The sequence below is a fragment of the Coregonus lavaretus genome (genome assembly GCF_964263955.1).
Source record: "Coregonus lavaretus genome assembly, chromosome: 18".
Classification (NCBI taxonomy): Eukaryota; Metazoa; Chordata; class Actinopteri; order Salmoniformes; family Salmonidae; genus Coregonus; species Coregonus lavaretus.
In genome coordinates, this window is record NC_140005.1 from 49431519 (window position 1) to 49451584 (window position 20066).

Below are 20066 nucleotides of genomic sequence, written 5' to 3' on the forward strand. Positions count from 1 at the left end.
CACGGCTAGCGGGAACTACGAGTACCTGGTGATGCCGGTCGGACTGACCAACGCTCCCGCAGTGTTCCAGGCCCTGGTCAATGATGTGCTCCGAGACATGTTGAACCGATTTGTGTTTGTCTACCTCGACGACATCCTCATCTATTTCCAGTCAGCTCAAGAGCACGTCCTCCATGTCCGACAGGTCCTCCAGAGTCTCCTGGAGAATCAGCTTTTCGTGAAGGCAGAGAAACGTGAGTTCCATCGCTCCACCATCTCCTTCCTAGGATATGTCATCGCTGCAGGGAATATTCAGATGGAGCTTGACAAGGTGAGAGTGATGGGTGGATAGGCCTCAAACCACATCCAGAGTGCAGCTGCAACGTTTCCTGGGGTTTGCCAATTTATACCGTAGTTTCGTCCAGGGTTACAGCACCCTTGCTTCCCCCCTCTCTGCACTCACCTCTCCCAAGGTTCCATTCATATGGTCTCCAGCAGCTGACAGGGCATTCTCAGACCTCAAGCAGCGATTCACTACAGCCCCCATCTTAATCCAACCGGACTCGTCCCGTCAGTTCGTGGTGGAGGTCAACGCCTCGGACTTCGAAGTGGGGGCTGTCATGTCCCAGCATTCTGCCCAGGACCAGAAGCTGCATCCCTCCGCCTTCTTTTCTCATTGCCTTAACCTCACTGAGAGGAACTATGACTTGGGAAATCGAGAATTACTTTCGTCCGACAACGGTTTTGGTGGCCCACCATGGTTCCTGACGTCTCTGCATTCATTGCCGCCTGTACTGTGTGTGCGCAGAACAAGACTCCGCGGCAAGCTGGCTCCTTAAACCACTCCCAGTCCCTCACCGCCCCTGGTCCCATATATCCTTGGACTTCGTCACGGGCCTCCCTCTGTCTGATGGCAACACCACCATCCTTACGGTGGTGGACAGGTTTTCCAAAGACGCCCATTTTATTCACCTTCCTAAGTTGCCTTCAGCTAAGGAGATGGCCCCGCTCATGGTGCAGCATGTCTTCCGGAGTTCTCTCCGCGGTCCTCAGTTCTCGTCCCGGTTCTGGAAGCCGTTCTGCACCCTCATTGGGTCGTTGGCCAGCCTGTCCTCTGGTTTTCATCCCTAGTCTAATGGCCAGTCGGAGCGAGCCAATCAGGACCTGGAGACGACTCTTCACTGCCTCCTCTCCACCAATCCCACCACCAGGAGCCAGCTACTCGTGTGGGTGGAATATGCCCGCAACACCCTTCCTTGTTCTGCTACGGGTCTCTCGCCTTTTGAGTGTTCCCTGGGATATCAGCCCCCGCTCTTCCTGGAGCAAGACGAAGAGGTCAGCCCTTCTGCCCAGATTTCCGTCAGTCGCTGTTGCCCTACCTGGAAGAAAGCCCGGGCCACTCTTCTCAAGACCACCTCCAGGTATCGACGACAGGCGGACCGCCACCGGACCCCTGCTCCCCGCTACCATCTTGGGCAGAGGGTATGGCTGTCCACTCGGGATCTGCCCCTCCGGGTGGCGTCCCGCAAACATTCCCCCCTTTTTATCAGACCTTTCCCCATCTCTAAGGTCCTCATTACATCCAGTCAAGCTACGCAGAATAGGCTTCGAGGTGAGTTGTGTTGGGGGCAGGAACCAAGCTCCTTTTGGTATCCTAGCTGTCCAGAGTAAATTAGTATTGAGAAGGAACCCTACAAGGCGGGCTATCCTACTGCCCGTTACATGTAGCTAATGTAAAATTCATTTTCATGTAGAAATGAAAGCAATTCACTTTTGTTGTTATGCTAGATCTTTGATTTGATTGTAAATACAAATGTGTTTTTACTTAGCTAGGCTTGTTTGGTTGATTTTAATTCAATAAACTCCACTCTGAATTGTGTGTCTTTATTGTGAAAAATGTCCACACTTCTACAAACTGGATCCCTTAGTTATATTGTACTGGAGTAAACTTGAAAGTATCTTGTTTTTACATGGAATAAGAAACAGATTCATTTTACAGCCCTCTTACCTTGTATATACCCTGTAAGTGTGAAGGTGGTACCATGTAACAACATGGTAAGATTATTTACAGATTTGCTGTTGTCTTCATGGAATGGACTCATCCAATGTGGTGGTACTTCACAAGTAACTACATTGTATCTATTTGGAAACAGATACCACTTCATTTTACACCCCGCTTACCTCCTACCCTGTAAGTGGGAAGGTGGTACCATGTAACAACAGGGTAAGATCACGCACAGATTTTCTGTTGTCTTTATGGGATGGAGTCGTCCAATGCAGTGGTACCACCTTCCCACTTACAGGGTAGGAGGTAACTCCCACTCAGGGTAGGAAGTAACTCCCACTCAGCACGCGACGTCCACAGACTTCGAATTATGGGTGATATCAGGTCCGTCCGTCATGGCCAGTATTTCGGCCAAAAATAGTAATCCCAAGTTATGTTTAGTCTGTCTGTTTTGGTCCAAATTTAGCTGAAGATCAGCCTGACCGCTAGCTTGCTGTACTCATTGAAAACAGGAGATCCACAAAAATAATAATATATTGCATAGCCTATATTGATTAAATGATGGTGGCTTCGTGGAAATATCCACAATAAAATATCCATAAAATATTTATTTTTGTCGACAAATTTAGGTTGTCAAGTTGTCAGATGTTCTGACATACACAGAATAGGACTGAAAACGGCCTGTAATCAATCTTATGGGTGCACAATTCAATAACTGTGAGCAAGTCATTAGCGCCATTTGCTCCTCTCACAACCACACCGAAGCCACACAGCGACGACTTTCAAAAAGTTGAGGACAAGCAAGAGTGGGGACTGTAAGTACACATTTTTGTCAGAATAATTTTCTAAACATTTAAGTACCTAGCTACTGCTGGTGAGTAGTCATTGGTGCGTGTGTGTGCATATACACTATATATACAAAAGTATGTGGACACCCCTTCAAATTAGTGAATTTGGCTATTTCAGCCACACCTGTCGCTGACAGGTGTATAAAATCGAGCACACAGCCATGCAATCTCCATAGACGAACAAGAGCAGTAGAATGGCCTTACTGAAGAGCTCAGTAACTTTGAACGTGGCACCGTCATAGGGTGCCACCTTTCCAACAAGTCAGTTTGTCAAATACAGTGGGGAGAACAAGTATTTGATACACTGCCGATTTTGCAGGTTTTCCTACTTACAAAGCATGTAAAGGTCTGTAATTTTTATCATAGGTACACTTCAACTGTGAGAGACGGAATCTAAAACAAAAATCCAGAAAATCACATTGTATGATTTTTAACTAATTAATTTGCATTTTATTGCATGACATAAGTATTTGATCACCTACCAACCAGTGAGAATTCTGGCTCTCACAGACCTGTTAGATTTTCTTTAAGAAGCCCTCCTGTTCTCCAATCATTACCTGTATTAACTGCACCTGTTTGAACTTGTTACCTGTATTAAAGACACCTGTCCACACACTCAATCAAAAAGACTCCAACCTCTCCACAATGGCCAAGACCAGAGAGCTGTGTAAGGACATCAGGGATAACATTGTAGACCTGCACAAGGCTGGGATGGGCTACAGGACAATAGGCAAGCAGCTTGGTGAGAAGGCAACAACTGTTGGCGCAATTATTCGAAAATGGAAGAAGTTCAAGATGACGGTCAATCACCCTCGGTCTGGGGCTCCATGCAAGATCTCACCTCGTGGGGCATCAATGATCATGAGGAAGGTGAGGGATCAGCCCAGAACTACACGGCAGGACCTGGTCAATGACCTGAAGAGCGCTGGGACCACAGTCTCAAAGAAAACCATTAGTAACACACTACGCCGTCATGGATTAAAATTCTGCAGCGCACGGAAGGTCCCCCTGCTCAAGCCAGCGCATGTCCAGGCCCATCTGAAGTTTGCCAATGACCATCTGGATGATCCAGAGGAGGAATGGGAGAAGGTCATGTGGTCTGATGAGACAAAAATAGAGCTTTTTGGTCTAAACTCCACTCGCCGTGTTTGGAGGAAAAAGAAGGATGAGTACAACCCCAAGAACACATTACATTACATTACATTTACGTCATTTAGCAGACGCTCTTATCCAGAGCGACCAGTGGGATAACCACTTTACAATAAGTTTTTTTTTTTTTTTTGTGGGGGGCCGGGGGGGTAGAAGGATTACTTTATCCTATCCCAGGTATTCCTTAAAGAGGTGGGGTTTCAAATGTCTCCGGAAGGTGGTGAGTGACTCCGCTGTCCTGGCGTCGTGAGGGAGCTTGTTCCACCATTGGGGTGCCAGAGCAGCGAACAGTTTTGACTGGGCTGAGCGGGAACTATGCTTCCGCAGAGGAAGGGGAGCCAGCAGGCCAGAGGTGGATGAACGCAATGCCCTCGTTTGGGTGTAGGGACTGATCAGAGCCTGAAGGTAAAGAGGTGCTGATCCCCTCACAGCTCCATAGGCAAGCACCATGGTCTTGTAACAGATGCGAGCTTCAACCGGAAGCCAGTGGAGTGTGCGGAGGAGCGGGGTGACGTGAGAGAACTTGGGAAGGTTGAACACCAGACGGGCTACGGCATTCTGGATGAGTTGTAGGGGTTTAATGGCACAGGCAGGGAGCCCAGCCAACAGCGAGTTGCAGTAATCCAGACGGGAGATGACAAGTCCCTGGATTAGGACCTGTGCCGCTTCCTGTGTAAGGCAGGGTCGTACTCTCCGAATGTTGTAGAGCATGAACCTGCAGGATCGGGTCACCGCCTTGATGTTAGCGGAGAACGACAGGGTGTTGTCCAGGGTCACGCCAAGGCTCTTCGCACTCTGGGAGGAGGACACAACGGAGTTGTCAACCGTGATGGCGAGATCATGGAACGGGCAGTCCTTCCCCGGGAGGAAGAGCAGCTCCGTCTTGCCAGGGTTCAGCTTGAGGTGGTGATCCGTCATCCATACTGATATGTCTGCCAGACATGCAGAGATGCGATTCGCCACCTGGTTATCAGAAGGGGGAAAGGAGAAGATTAGTTGTGTATCGTCAGCGTAGCAATGATAGGAGAGGCCATGTGAGGATATGACAGAGCCAAGTGACTTGGTGTATAGGGAGAATAGGAGAGGGCCTAGAACTGAGCCCTGGGGGACACCAGTGGTGAGAGCACGTGGTGCGGAGACAGCTTCTCGCCACGCCACTTGGTAGGAGCGACCGGTCAGGTAGGACGCAATCCAGGAGTGAGCCGCGCCGGAGATGCCCAGCTCGGAGAGGGTGGAGAGGAGGATCTGATGGTTCACAGTATCAAAGGCAGCAGACAGGTCTAGAAGGACAAGAGCAGAGGAGAGAGAGTTAGCTTTAGCAGTGCGGAGAGCCTCCGTGACACAGAGAAGAGCAGTCTCAGTTGAATGACCAGTCCTGAAACCTGACTGGTTTGGATCAAGAAGGTCATTCTGAGAGAGATAGCAAGAGAGTTGGCTAAAGACGGCACGCTCAATAGTTTTGGAAAGAAAATAAAGAAGGGATACTGGTCTGTAGTTGTTGACATCAGTGGGATCGAGTGTTGGTTTTTTGAGAAAGGGTGCAACTCTCGCTCTCTTGACGACGGAAGGGACATAGCCAGCGGTCAAGGATGAGTTGATCAGCGAGGTGAGGTAGGGGAGAAGGTCACCGGAGATGGTCTGGAGAAGAGAGGAGGGGATGGGGTCAAGCGGGCAGGTTGTTGGGCGGCCTGCAGTCACAAGTCGCAGGATTTTATCTGGAGAGAGAGGGGAGAAAGAAGTCAAAGCATAGGGTAGGGCAGTGTGAGCAGGACCAGCAGTGTCATTAGACTTAACAAACGAGGATCGGATGTCGTCAACCTTCTTTTCAAAGTGGTTGACGAAGTCATCCACAGAGAGAGAGGAGGGGGGGGGGTGGAGGATTCAGCAGGGAGGAGAATGTGGCAAAGAGCTTCCTAGGGTTAGAGGCAGATGCTTGGAATTTAGAGTGGTAGAAAGTGGCCTTAGCAGCAGAAACAGATGAAGAAAATGTAGAGAGGAGGGAGTGAAAAGATGCCAGGTCGGCAGGGAGTTTAGTTTTCTTCCATTTCCGCTCCGCTGCCCGGAGCTCTGTTCTGTGAGCTCGCAATGAGTCATCAAGCCACGGAGCTGGAGGGGAGGACCGAGCCGGCCGGGAGGATAGGGGACACAGAGAGTCAAAGGATGCAGAAAGGGAGGAGAGGAGGGTTGAGGAGGCAGAATCAGGAGATTGGAGGGAGAAGGATTGAGCAGAGGGAAGAGATGATAGGATGGAAGAGGAGAGAGTAGTGGGAGAGAGAGAGCGAAGGTTGCGGCGGCGCATTACCATCTGTGTAGGGGCAGAGTGAGTAGTGTTGGAGGAGAGCGAGAGAGAAAAGGATACAAAGTAGTGGTCGGAGACATGGAGGGGAGTTGCAGTGAGATTAGTAGAAGAGCAGCATCTAGTAAAGATGAGGTCAAGCGTATTGCCTGCCTTGTGAGTAGGGGGGGACGGTGAGAGGGTGAGGTCAAAAGAGGAGAGGAGTGGAAAGAAGGAGGCAGAGAGAAATGAGTCAAATGTAGACGTAGGGAGGTTGAAATCCCCCAAAACTGTGAGGGGTGAGCCATCCTCAGGAAAGGAACTTATCAAGGCGTCAAGCTCATTGATGAACTCTCCAAGGGAACCTGGAGGGCGATAGATGACAAGGATATTAAGCTTAAATGGGCTAGTGACTGTGACAGCATGGAATTCAAATGAGGAGATAGACAGATGGGTTAGGGGAAAAATTTAGAATGTCCACTTGGGAGAGATGAGGATTCCTGTGCCACCACCCCTCTGACCAGATGCTCTCGGGGTATGCGAGAACACATGGTCAGACGAGGAGAGAGCAGTAGGAGTAGCAGTGTTTTCAGTGGTAATCCATGTTTCCGTCAGCGCCAGGAAGTCGAGGGACTGGAGGTTAGCATAGGCTGGGATGAAGTCAGCCTTGTTGGCAGCAGAACGGCAGTTCCAGAGGCTGCCTGAGACCTGGAACTCCAGGTGTGGGGTGCGTGCAGGGACCACCAGGTTAGAGAGGCAGCAGCCACGCGGTGTGAGGCGTTTGTGTAGCCTGTGCGGAGAGGAGAGAACAGGGATAGGCAGAGGCATAGTTGACAGGCTGTAGCAAATGGCTACAATAATGCAGAGGAGATCGGAATGAAATGAACTAAACATCTGGGAAAGGAGAGAGTAGGGCCTCCCTCACCAAAACTTCCACCTCAGAAACTATAATTGTTTCACTGAACCACCCGAATAAAAACTCTCCCAACTTCCACTTTAGAAATTAGAATTGTTGTGAACTACAGCGGTTCAATGTTTCTAGGAATAGACTCAACTTACTTTATTCAGCTAGCTAACTATGACGCCATAGCTAACTAGCATGCTAGCATCCAATAACACACAGTTTAGCACCAATACTTGGTTACAACAAACTACCAATAGTGTGTTAACACACTAAACAGATAATTTGTGTCCGTGTCTAGTTCCTTTCATAACGCAGCAATAATTAAACGTTGGCTAGCTAGCACAAATATATTGTATTTAGCTGCTACAGTACAGTTAGCTGGTCGTGTTGGCTAGCTAGCTATGGCTACTGTGTTGACTTTGTTTGAAAAACGGCTAGCTAGCTAGCTTCGTGCTACACCCGGCACCGCCGAATACAATGCTAACCTACAATAACTACCCACAACAGCCCACGATGCCTAACTATGACGCCATAGCTAACTAGCATGCTAGCATCCAATAACACACAGTTTAGCACCAATACTTGGTTACAACAAACTACCAATAGTGTGTTAACACACTAAACAGATAATTCGTGTCCGTGTCTAGTTCCTTTCATAACGCAGCAATAATTAAACGTTGGCTGGCTAGCACAAATAAATTGTATTTAGCTGCTACAGTACAGTTAGCTGGTCGTGTTGGCTAGCTAGCAATGGCTACTGTGTTGACTTTGTTTGAAAAACGGCTAGCTAACTGTACTCTACTCTGTACTGTACTCTTAAGCGTGAAATAACATTGGAAACAACTATCCACCGTTGCTAAACGTTACCAGTAGCTACCCGCTAGCTAGCTAGCCTCGTGCTTCGCCGGGCTCCGCCGTATACAATACTTACCTACAATAATTACCTACAAAAACCTACAATAACTACCTAAATAAACTACCTACAATACCTAACTACAACTACCTACCTACAATCTCAATACATGGTTTAAGCTTTACTCAACACCATATAAGAAGCCAAGCTTACCTCCTGCTAGAGAAAACACAACCTCTCCCGACCACTCCAAAAACATCATCCAACACCATCCCAACCGTGAAGCAAGGAGGTGGAAACATCATTCTTTGGGGATGCTTTTCTGCAAAGGGGACAGGACGACTGCACCGTATTGAGCGGAGAATGGATGGGGCATTGTATCGCAAGATCTTGGCCAACAACCTCCTTCCCTCAGTAAGAGCATTGAAGATGGGTCGTGGCTGGGTCTTCCATCATGACAATGACCCGAAACACACAGCCAGGGCAACTAAGGAGTGGCTCCGTAAGAAGCATCTCAAGGTCCTGGAGTGGCCTAGCCATTCTCCAGACCTGAGCCCAATAGAACATCTTTGGAGGGAGCTGAAAGTCTGTATTGCCCAGTGAAAGCCCCGAAACCTGAAGGATCTGGAGAAGGTCTGTATGGAGGAGTGGGCCAAAATCCCTGCTGCAGTGTGTGCAAACCTGGTCAAGACCTAGAGGAAACGTATGATCTCTGTAATTGCAAACAAAGGTTTCTGTACCAAATATTAAAAGTTCTGCTTTTCTGATGTATCAAATCCTTATGTCATGCAATATAATGCAAATTAATTACTTAAAAATCATGTGCAGGTCTACAATTTTATCCCTGATGTCCTTACACAGCTCTCTGGTCTTGGCCATTGTGGAGAGGTTGGAGTCTGTTTGATTGAGTGTGTGGACAGGTGTCTTTTATACAGGTAACGAGTTCAAACAGGTGCAGTTAATACAGGTAATGAGTGGAGAACAGCAGGGCTTCTTAAAGAAAAACTAACAGGTCTGTGAGAGCCGGAATTCTTACTGGTTGGTAGGTGATCAAATACTTATGTCATGCAATAAAATGCAAATTAATTACTTAAAGATCATATAATATGATTTTCTGGATTTTTGTTTTAGATTCCGTCTCTCACAGTTGAAGTGTACCTATGATAAAAATTACAGACCTCTACATGCTTTGTAAGTAGGAAAACCTGCAAAATCGGCAGTCTATCAAATACTTGTTCTCCCCACTGTATCTGCCCTGCTAGAGCTGCCCCAGTCCACTGTAAGTGCTGTTATTGTGAAGTGGAAACCTCTATGAGCAACAACGGCTCAGCCGCAAAGTGGTAGGCCACACAAGCTCACAGAACTGGGTCGCCGAGTGCTGAAGCACGTAGCGCATAGAAAGCGTCTGTCCTCGGTTGCAACACTCATTACCAAGTTCCAAACTGCCTCTGGAAGCAATTTCAGCCCAAGAACTGTTTGTCGGGAGCTTCATGGAATGGGTTTCTAAGGCAGAGCAGCCGCACACAGGCCTAAGATCACCATGCGTAATGCCAAGCGTTGGCTGGAGTGTTGGAAAAACATTCCATCTGGCAGTGATGAATCACACTTCACCATCTGGCAGTCCGATGGATGAATCTGGGTTTGGCGGATGCCAGGAGAACGCTACCTGCCCCAATGCATAGTGCCAACTGTAAAGTTTGGTGGAGGAGGAATAATGGTCTGGGGCTGTTTTTCATGGTTCGGTCTAGGTCCCTTAGTTCCAGTGAAGGGAAATCTTAACGCTACAGCATACAATGACATTCTAGATGATTCTGTGCTTCCAACTTTGTGGCAACAGTTTGGGGAAGGCCCTTTCCTGTTTCAACATGACAATGCCCCTGTGCACAAAGTGAGGTCCATACAGAAATGGTTTGTCGAGATCGGTTTGGAAGAACTTGACTGGCCTGCACAGAGCCCTGACCTCAACCCCATCGAACACCTTTGGGATGAATTGGAATGCCGACTGTGAGCCAGGCCTAATCGCCCAACATCAGTACCCAACCTCACTAATGCTCTTGTGGCTGAATGGAGGCAAGTCACTGCAGTATGGTTCTAACATCTAGTGGAAAGCCTTCCCAGAAGGGTGGATGCTGTTATAGCAGCAAAGGGGGAACCAACTCCATATTAATGCCCATGATTTTGGAAGAGATGTTCGACGAGCAGGTGTCCACATACTTTTGGTCATGTATTGTAGCTAACTAATGTTAACTACGTATGTAGCTAGCTAGCTAGCTAACGTTAGTAAACCATTTTTTTCTCTAGCAGCTAACGTTAACGTTAGCTAACATTAGCTACTCTGGGTAACTTTACCTGCAATCAGATGCTAGCTAGCTAGTTAGCAAAGTGGGAAAGCATACAGTGCCTTTAGAAAGTATTCACACCCCTTGACCTTTTCCACATTTTGTTGTGTTATAGCCTGCATTTAAAATAGATTATATTTAGATTGTTTGTCACTGGCCTACACACAATACCCTATAATGTCAAAGTGGAATTATGTTTATCAACATTTTAAAAAATTAATTACAAATGAAAAGCTGAAATGTCTTGTGTCAATAACTATTCAACTGCATTTATGGCAAGCCTAAATAAGTTCAGGAGTAGAAAATGGCATAATAAGTTGCATGGACATAATTTTTGAATGACTACCTCATCTCTATACCCCACACATACAGTTATCTGTAAGGTCCCTCAGTCGAGCAGTGAATTTCAAACACAGATTCAACCACAAAGACTAGTGAGGTTTTCTAATGCCTCGCAAAGAAGGGTAAAAATGAATTAAAATGCAGACATTGAATATCCCTTTGAGCATGGTGAATTTATTAATTACTTTGGATGGTGTATCAATACACCCAGTCACTACAAAGATACAGGCGTCCTTCCTAACTCAGTTGCCGGAGAGGAAGGAAACCGCTCAGGGACTTCACCATGAGGCCAATGGTGACTTTAAAACAGTTACAGAGTTATGGTAGAGAACTGAGGATGGATCAACAACATTGTAGTTACTCAACAATACTAACCAAATTGACAGTGAAAAGAAGGAAGCCTGTACACAATCAAAATATTCAAAAACTCGCATCCTGTTGGCAAAAAGGTGTTGAAAATACAGTTTTGACTTAAATCTACTTGAAAATCTATAGCACGACCTGAAAATGGTTGTTTAACAATGATCAACAACCAATTTGACAGCGCTTGAATCATTTTTGAAAAGAATAATGGGCAAATGTTGCACAATCCAGGTGTGGAAAGCGCTTTGAGACTAACCCAGAAAGACTCACAGCTGTAATCACTGCCAAAGGTGCTTTTACAAAGTATTGACTTAGGGGTGTGAATACTGATGTGAATTAGATATTTCTGTATTTCATTTTCAATAAAACGTTTTTATTTTCTAAAAACAAGTTTTCACTTTGTCATTATGGGATGTGTGTAGATGCTTGAGAAAAAATGAATATTTAATCCATTTGGAATTTAGGCTGTAACACAACAACATGTGAAATAAGTCCAAGGGGTATGAATACTTTCTGAAGGCACTGTTTTTAACAGGGGAACAACTGGGTCCCCACGTTCTGAAATTGCTTTTTTGTCCCCCCCCAGTTTCATAATTGGAATGTGATACAAAACGAAGCAATGGTGTGCTTTAGGACCATGCGGACGCCTCCGAGCGGTCGCATAGGCTGTTTGGAGTGTTTATCTGACAAAGCGCTTTTGTGGGGAAAAACTCATTCTGATTGGCTGTGCCTGGATCCCAAGTGGGTCGGCCTGGCTCCCAAGAGGATGGGCCTATGCCCTCCCAGGCCCACCCATGGCTGTGCCCCTGCCCAGTCAAGTGAAATCCATAGATTAGAGCCTAATTAATTTATTTCAATTGACTGATTTCCTTATATGAACTGTAACTCAGTAAAATCTTTGAAATTGTTGCATGTTGTGTTTATATTTTTGTTCAGTGTATATATATACATATACACTCACCGGACAGTTTATTTGGTTCATGAAAATGGATCGCTCCTACAGACAGTGAGTCACGTGGCTGTGGCTTGCTATATAAAGCAGGTAGACAGGCAGTCAGCGGAAGTCCTGTGGGCAAAAACAGCTCACTGATGAGAGAGGTCGAAGGAGAATGGCAAGAAACGTGCAAGCTAACAGGCGGGCCACAAACAGACAAATAACGACGCAGTACAAAAGTGGTTTGCAGAACGACATCTCGGAACACACAACTCATCGATCCTTGTAACGGATGGGCTATTGCAGCAGAAGACCACACCGGGTTCCACTGCTATCAGCTAAAAACAATAAGAAGCGGCTCCAGTGGGAACGCGATCACCAACACTGGACAATTGAGGAGTGGAAATACCTCGCCTGGTCTGACGAATCCGGGTTCCTTTTGCGTCATGCTGATGGCAGTGTCAGGAGTTGGCGTAAGCAGCATTAGTCCATGGACCCATCCTGGTGGTGTACCGCTGTCCAATCTGTAGCAACTGCGTGATACCATCGCGTCAGCATGGACCAACATCCCTGCGGAATGTTTCTGACTTGTAAATCCATGCCCCCAACAATTCAGGCTGTTCTGGAGGCAAAGGGGGGTCTGACATGGTGCAAAGCAAAGCTGTCATCAAGGCAGAGGGTGGCTACTTTGAAGAATCTCAAATATAACATATATTTTGATTTGTTTAACACTTTTTTGGTTACTACATGATTCCATATGTGTTATTTAATAGTTTTGATGTCTTCACTATTATTCTACAATGTAAAGAAAAATGTAAAAATAAAGAAAAACCCTTGAATGAGTAGGTGTGTCCAAACTTTTGACTGGTACTACAGTGTGGTGATACACATATATGAGGGCGACCACTAAAGCGGACTTAAGGGAGAGATATTTCATCTCTACAGTCTCCAGCAGCTCAAAAGACAAAGCCTCAATCACAGTAGACAGATCCCAAGGCGGGGATACAGGCTTGGACACTAGACGTAAGCAAAGCACCCCCTTCATTAAACAGCATAACAGCGGTTGCTTGTCCACCATGCTGCTATTGAAGCCTATATGACAGGCCGAGATAGCGGCTAAGTAGACCTTAACTGTGGAGAAAGGCTTAACTGTGGAAAAAGCATTCCCTCTGTCCAGAATGTCTTGCAGGAAGCACAAAACCTCTGACAGAAGATTGATAAGAAATTATCTGTTTTTGGTCACACCACTTCTCAAAGATGCACTGTTAAGTTTCTGTAAAGTGAGCATGTAGAAGGCTCTGGCACTCTGGATAGTCTCAATGACTCTTAGAGACAGACCAGTCATATCTAGATTTAGGGCTCTATTCAATCAGATCCGCTTTTGCTGACATCCGCATAGCGGTTGTTGTGGCGGTGTCGAAGGTGGAACTGCATTACAGCTGTCAAATATACTAGCGGCTCCTGGGATTATACTTAAAGTGGACATTGCCATTGCCTGCAGTCACATTGACAGAAATCCTATGCAGCTTTGTTTACAAGTTTGAACACAGGAATGTGAGATGTAATCTACACCTCGATTAGGATGATAGAAATCCGCATTATTCCATTTAATGATTTTTCTACTTGAACATAATTATTTCTATATAGCCTACACTTTCTAGTTCTAAACTTCTAGCGCGACTGGGGCAGATGTGACAATGATCTCAAGAGCAACTGCTCAACGATTTGACGGGTCCAATGCAGTTCTACCCCTGACACTGCCAAAACATCCGCTATGCCGGTGTCTGCTATCGGCGGTTAACGCTTGATCTGATTGAATCTAGGCCTTAACCTCTCATGGGCCAGACCCTTAGGTCCATGGTCTCTGGGTGAGGGTGATCAATTTTCCCATTCGCCTGGGTCAGGAGATCCGTGCATAACGGGAGTTGCCAGGGCTCATCATAAAGCAGGATAATGATCTCAGCTAACCAGTGCTTGCCCGGCCATCTGGGGGCTACCAGGAGGATTTTCCGGGCCTTCCTTTCACACTGTCTAATATAGAGGTCCTCGATGGCAGGGAGCTCGGCCCCAGTGATGTGCTAGGCTGCCCGCACCACCCTCTGTAGCGCCATACTATCGAGGGAGGTGCTGTTGCCATGTGAAGCAGTGATGCAGCCAGTCAAGATGCTTTCAAGGGTGCAGCTGTAGAATATTTTGAGGATTTGAGGGCCCATGCCAAACTTTTTCAACCTCCTGAGGGGGAAGAGGCGCTGTGGCGCCTTCTTCACGACTGTGCGTGTGTGTGGACCATTTTGAGTTCTTAGTGATTTGGACCCGAGGAACTTTAAGCTCTTGACCCGCTCCACTGCAGCCCCGTCGATGTGAATAGGGGCGTACTCGCCCCCCTATTTCCTGTAGTCCACGATCAGCTCCTTGGTCTTCCTGACGTTGAGGGAGAGGTTGTTGTCCCGGCAACACACTGCCAGGTCACTGACCTCCTCCCTGTAGGCTGTCTCATCATTGCCGGTGATTAGACCTTCCACCATCTTGTTGTCAGAAAACTTGATGATGAAGTTGGAGTCATTGATTCACACTGAAGGCAGGAGATATCATAGCAAACTGTAGTCTGTAGCCCTTGGTACCGTGGATAGGATCCAAGGGTTGACTGTGCATGCACACCAGTTGTCTAACCTCTTGGCGAGCAGCCCATGGGGAGGATGACTCTCGTTCACCAGTGGTGCATCGACGCACACTGGTGGTGGCGGAGTGCATTGCTCTTTCATTATATTTTTGCTCTTTGCCCTTGGCAAGACGCCTGGTTGCGAAAGAGGTGTTTTTACTGAAAATAGTATAGGAACTTTGCAGTGCCTGGTGGCGACTGCCAGTTTGTCTTCCTGCCTTGGCTGTTTGGAATGAACGAGCCGAGGGGAGAGCTGTGGCACGGAGGGCACACAGGGGTAGAGTGGGCTCCCTGAGTCTTCCTTGAGAGCGAGTGTATGGCAGCGGGAAGGTTTATAGGAGTATGGACGAATCGCTCCCCGCTGGAGAAGGGGGTATGGAATCTGTGCACTACATGAGAGTGGACAGTGCAGAGCTCCGTCTGCCACAGGGGGCGTACACCTAGTTCTGATGTCCCTTCTTCCTGATAGGGGATGGAACTTGGATGCTGCGGCAGCGGTTTGCAACAGTGTCGGCCGCTATTCTGGGATGAGAACTGAGGGTTAGCCTGTTGTGTCTGGGGGTTCACAGTAGCATGCCCACTCTCTGCCACCGAGCCTGAGCTGGTGGAAGCGTAGCCCGGGTTGCAATGGTTCCAGGGTCTACGGGGCAGACAAAAGTTGAAGGCTCGGCCTTGGTGTATGCATTCTCCTTGTCCGAGAGACCTGACAGGTTGAGCCACAAGGCTCTCTCTCCTACCACCGCAAGGCTCATTGCTCAGCCACAGACTTGGATGGCGCCTCTAGAGGCCCCGAGGTTGAGATCTGTGTTGACACAGATCTCGTTCCAGACAGCCTGGTTAGCGTTGCCGAGCATCATCTGATGCATCATATCAGCCTGGTATGCCAGGAGTAATGATGTCACGTTCAGAGCTCGTACTGAACATGCGGCAGACAGTCAGACCTTCTGGTAAATGGAAGCCGAGAATTGAGGTATTCGGCTAGCAATGAGTTAATCACCAGCGTACTGCCGACACCCAGGTCCTCCATGTCCTTGACCAAAATGCCTGGTCAGGACCTTGGAGGTGAAGGGTTAGACCCAGTTGAGCTTGGCTTCCCTTGGGGTTGGTGCAGTCTGTCCAATGCATGACCAGGGGCACACTGCCTGCCCTCCAGGACATCTACAGCACCCGGTGTCACAGGAAGGCCAAGAAGATCTTCAAGGACCTCACCCACCTGAGCCATGGCCTGTTCACCCCGCTATCATCCAGAGGGCGAGGTCAGTACAGGTGCATCAAAGCTGGGAACGAGAGACTGAAAAACAGCTTCTATCTCAAGGCCATCATACTTTTAAACAGCCATCACTAGCCGGCCTCCACCCAGTACCCTGCCCTGAACTTATACACTGTCACTATCCGGCTACTCAACCCTGCACCTTAGATGCAGCTGCCCTATGTACATAGACATGGAACACTGCTCACTTTAATAATGGAACGCGGGTCACTTTAATAATGTTTACATACTGTTATACCTATTTCATATGTACAGTGAATTCGGAAAGTATTCAGACAAATTTTGGCAAATGTATTAAAAATAATAAACAGAAACATTTACATAAGTATTCAGACCCTTTACTCAGTACTTTGTTGAAGCACCTTTGGCAGCAATTACAGCCTTGAGTCTTCTTGGGTATGATGCTACAAGCTTGGCACAACTGTATCTGGAGAATGTCTCCCATTCTTCTCTGCAGATCCTCTCAAGCTCTGTCAGGTTGGATGGGGAGCGTCGCTCCAGAGACACTCGATCGGGTTCAAATCGGGGCTCTGGCTGGGCCACTCAAGGACATTCAGAGACTTGTCCTGAAGCCACTCCTGCGTTGTTTTGGCTGTGTACTTAGGGTTGTTGTTCTGTAGGAAGGTGAACCTTTGCCCCGGTCTGAGGTCCTGAGCGCTCTGGAGTAGGTTTTCATCAAGGATCTGTCTGTACTTTGCTCCGTTCATCTTTCCCCCGATCCTGACTAGTCTCCCAGTCCCTGCTGCTGAAATACATCCCCACAGCATGATGCTGCCACCACCATGCTTCACCACAGGGATGGTGCGAGGTTTCCTCCAGACGTGTGGATTTCATTTGGCTGGGAATACAGATATGCATCTGTTGGTCACAAATACCTTAACAAAAAGGTAGGGTCGGGGATCAGAAAAGCAGTCAGTATCTGGTGAAACCACCATTTGCCTCATGCAGCGCGACACATCTCCTTCGCATAGAGTTGATCAGGTTGTTGATTGTGGCCTGTGGAATGTCTTCACACTCCTTTCAATGTCTGTGCGAAGTTGCTGGATATTGGCGGGAACTGGAACACGCTGTCGTACACAATGATCTAGAGCATCCCAAACATGGTCAATGGTGAGGCCGAAACATGCTAAAACATGAGGTGATGGCGGCGGATTAATGGCACGACAATGGGCCTCAGGATCTCGTCACGGTATCTTTGTGCATTCAAATTGCCATCGATAAAATACAATTGTGTTTGTTGTCCGTAGCTTATGTCTGCCCATACCATATCCCCACCGCCACCGTGGGGCACTCTGTTCACAACGTTGACATCAGCAAACCGCTCGCACACACGATGCCATACACATGGTCTGCGGTTGTGAGGCCAGTTGGACGTATTGCCAAATTCTCTAAAATGACGTTGGAGGCGGCTTATGGTAGAGAAATGAACATGGAATTCTCTGGCAACAGCTCTGGTGGACAGTCCTGCAGTCAGCATGCCAATTGCACACTCCCTCAAAACTTGAAACATCTGTGGCATTGCGTTGTGTGACAAAACTGCACATTTTAGAGTGGCCTTTTATTGTCCCCAGCACAAGGTGCACCCGCTGATACTGTCAACTACTTAATGATTTTTTTTCATTGGCAAGATTAGCAAACTTAGGCATGAAATGCCAGCAACAAACGCCGGACCTCCACATCCAAGTATAACTGACCAAATTATGAAAGACAAGCATTGTAATTTTCAATTCCGTAAAGTGAGTATGGAAGAGATGAAAAAATGATTGTTGTCTATCAACAATGACAAGCTGCCTGGGTCTGACAACTTGGATGGAAAATGGATGATAAAGGATGATATTGCCACTCCTATCTCTTCAATCTAAGCTTACAAAAAAGTGTGTGCCTTGAGGCCTGTAGGGAAGCAAAAGTAATTCCGCTACCCAAGAATAGTAAAGCCCCCTTTACTGGCTCAAATAGCCAACCAATCAGCCTGTTACCAACCCTTAGTAAACTTTTGGAAAAATGTGTGTTTGACGAGATACAATGCTATTTTAGAGTAAATAAGTTAACAACAGACTTTCAGCACGCTTACAGGGAAGGGCATTCAACACGCACAGCATGTTCAGTGTATATATTTACACAGTTAGGCTATGCTACAGTTTGTTAACACCCTCTGCTCTAATAGGCAACAGCCTATTTATTAGTGGTAGATAGAATTGAGCTGCCCATAAAGAGCTGCCCATCAAACCCACCACTCTGGTGTTGCAAGCACTATGCTGTTACACTCGTAATGCATGTGTCCGTGTGAGATGTAGTCCCCTGTTCTTCACGTGTTCTTGATGTGTTTTCGACACACGTGTGGGCTTACTTGTGTGCATGTGTGTTTTAAGAGCTAGTTCTAGCACACAAATGTTTACTCAACGGTTGTGTAGTACCAAGTCAGTGTGGCTTGTTTCAAAGAATCCTAAAGAAATTGAAAGACAATCATTAAAATGCAAATCAATATATAACATTTTTTACATACGTTTTTCTGGATTATTTTGTTGTTATTCTGTCTCTCACTGTTCAAATAAACCTACCATTAACATTATAGACTGATCATTTCTTTGTCAGTGGGCAAACGTACAAAATCAGCAGGGGATCAAATACTTTTTTCCCTCACTGTATTTATTATGTAACAAACATTTTATTATGTCATTCCTAAATACATTTAGGCAAAAAAAATTGTTTTACTTTACCTTGCTTAATCACGTGAGAGAACCTATCTGATAATGACTTCAGTAGAGTTGTTATCAAATACCACACAAATGAGGTTACGATGCCATCTTACCACGGTGGTCAGGCCCTGTTTGTGCTGCTTCTCCTATTATACCCTGACAAAGGCTATAGGCTGAAACACTTTGGTTTTAATAATAAACCCAAAGTATCTGTCAAGTCAATCTATATTGCTGAATATTTTGTTCATATTTTCTGCTCGGTTCTATAGACAGTAACCCCGACCAGTACTATCCAGAGTGGTACAGCGTCCTCATGGCGTCCTGGATCTTCTTCGGCCTGGCCTGGTTGGCCCTCGTCATCAACCACACCAGTGACATCCTGGAGCGGCTCAACACCCACCTCAAACACTGGTGGAGCCCTGAGGAACCTAGCAACGCAGGACCGGTGGATGAGGTCAAGGAGCCCCCGGTGGATGGTTAAAAGAAATAAAGAGAACATTTTAAGAAACAGTTGATGATGTCATCCGGACAAAGAAAGAGGTGGTTGCATCCACACGCTAATCTTAGGTCAGTTTTGCATTTTCCTCATTAATGGTTAGAATTGAGGGAAGGGAAGAACATGTTAGATTTGCAACTAGGGGAAACTAGCAGTGGGTCAGACCTGGGATAGAACATGCAGCAAGCAGGGGATCATGATAAGCAGCAATGGGTTGGCAATTCTCCTGGTAGTGGTAAATGTTAATGTAAACATACTGGGACCATGTCTATGTTCCCTCAGCCCCATGTTCCCTCAGCCCCATGTTCCCTCAGCCCTATGTTCCTCTCAGCCCCATATACCCTCAGTTCAATCTTCTAAGTGAGGGATCAGCATTTTTGAAATTCTCTTAATATCTAGTATTTCTGGGGCTGCACGGAATGTAATTTCGGATAACCCATAACTAAAGTCTTCCGTAATTTGTCAGATGCTCGATTAAGTTCTGGGTCCATATGTGTTAAGAGAAGAGCTAGAACAAGGATCGGAACCAGAATGAAGAGCTCCGCCCTCTCTCTTTGCAAGTAACGGGCAAATCATTTGGCCAAAATCTCCTCCCCTTCCGAAATTTGAAAGATGCTAACACCTGCAAAATCGTGATTTGTCCAAAGCACCGGAACTAATGCTGCTCATTATCTCACACATCCCGTTGTATCATGACAGATCTACTGTACCATTTATGTGTCCGTAGTCTGTCCACGAGAGACTACACGGAATGTACCCCTGTATAAGAGGGGCATTATAAACAAAAACTTGATATGTGATAACAAATATTTCACATAGCATATATTCTTCACACCCTTGACGTACACAGGTCTTTTGCCCTTACCAAAAAAACAGGCTTCTGGCAAACAGTTGTGTCAAACATTTGGCCAATTTGCCGCAAATTTGCAGCAAGCTCATATTTTAACACGCAAA

At 46.7% G+C, this 20066-nt stretch overlaps 1 protein-coding gene across 1 annotated transcript in view; it reads left to right on the forward strand.

The window, feature by feature from the left end:
- The window catches only part of kcnk5a (potassium channel, subfamily K, member 5a), a gene marked incomplete at both ends in the record, with an annotated part of 33090 nt that extends 13993 nt beyond the window's left edge, over positions 1 to 19097 (forward strand). Inside the window, one exon of the mRNA XM_084181930.1 lies at positions 18886 to 19097. Within this exon, the coding sequence (XP_084038056.1) occupies positions 18886 to 19097 (212 nt within the window). The remainder of the gene's footprint in view (positions 1 to 18885) is intronic.
- Positions 19098 to 20066: the final 969 nt, after the last annotated feature.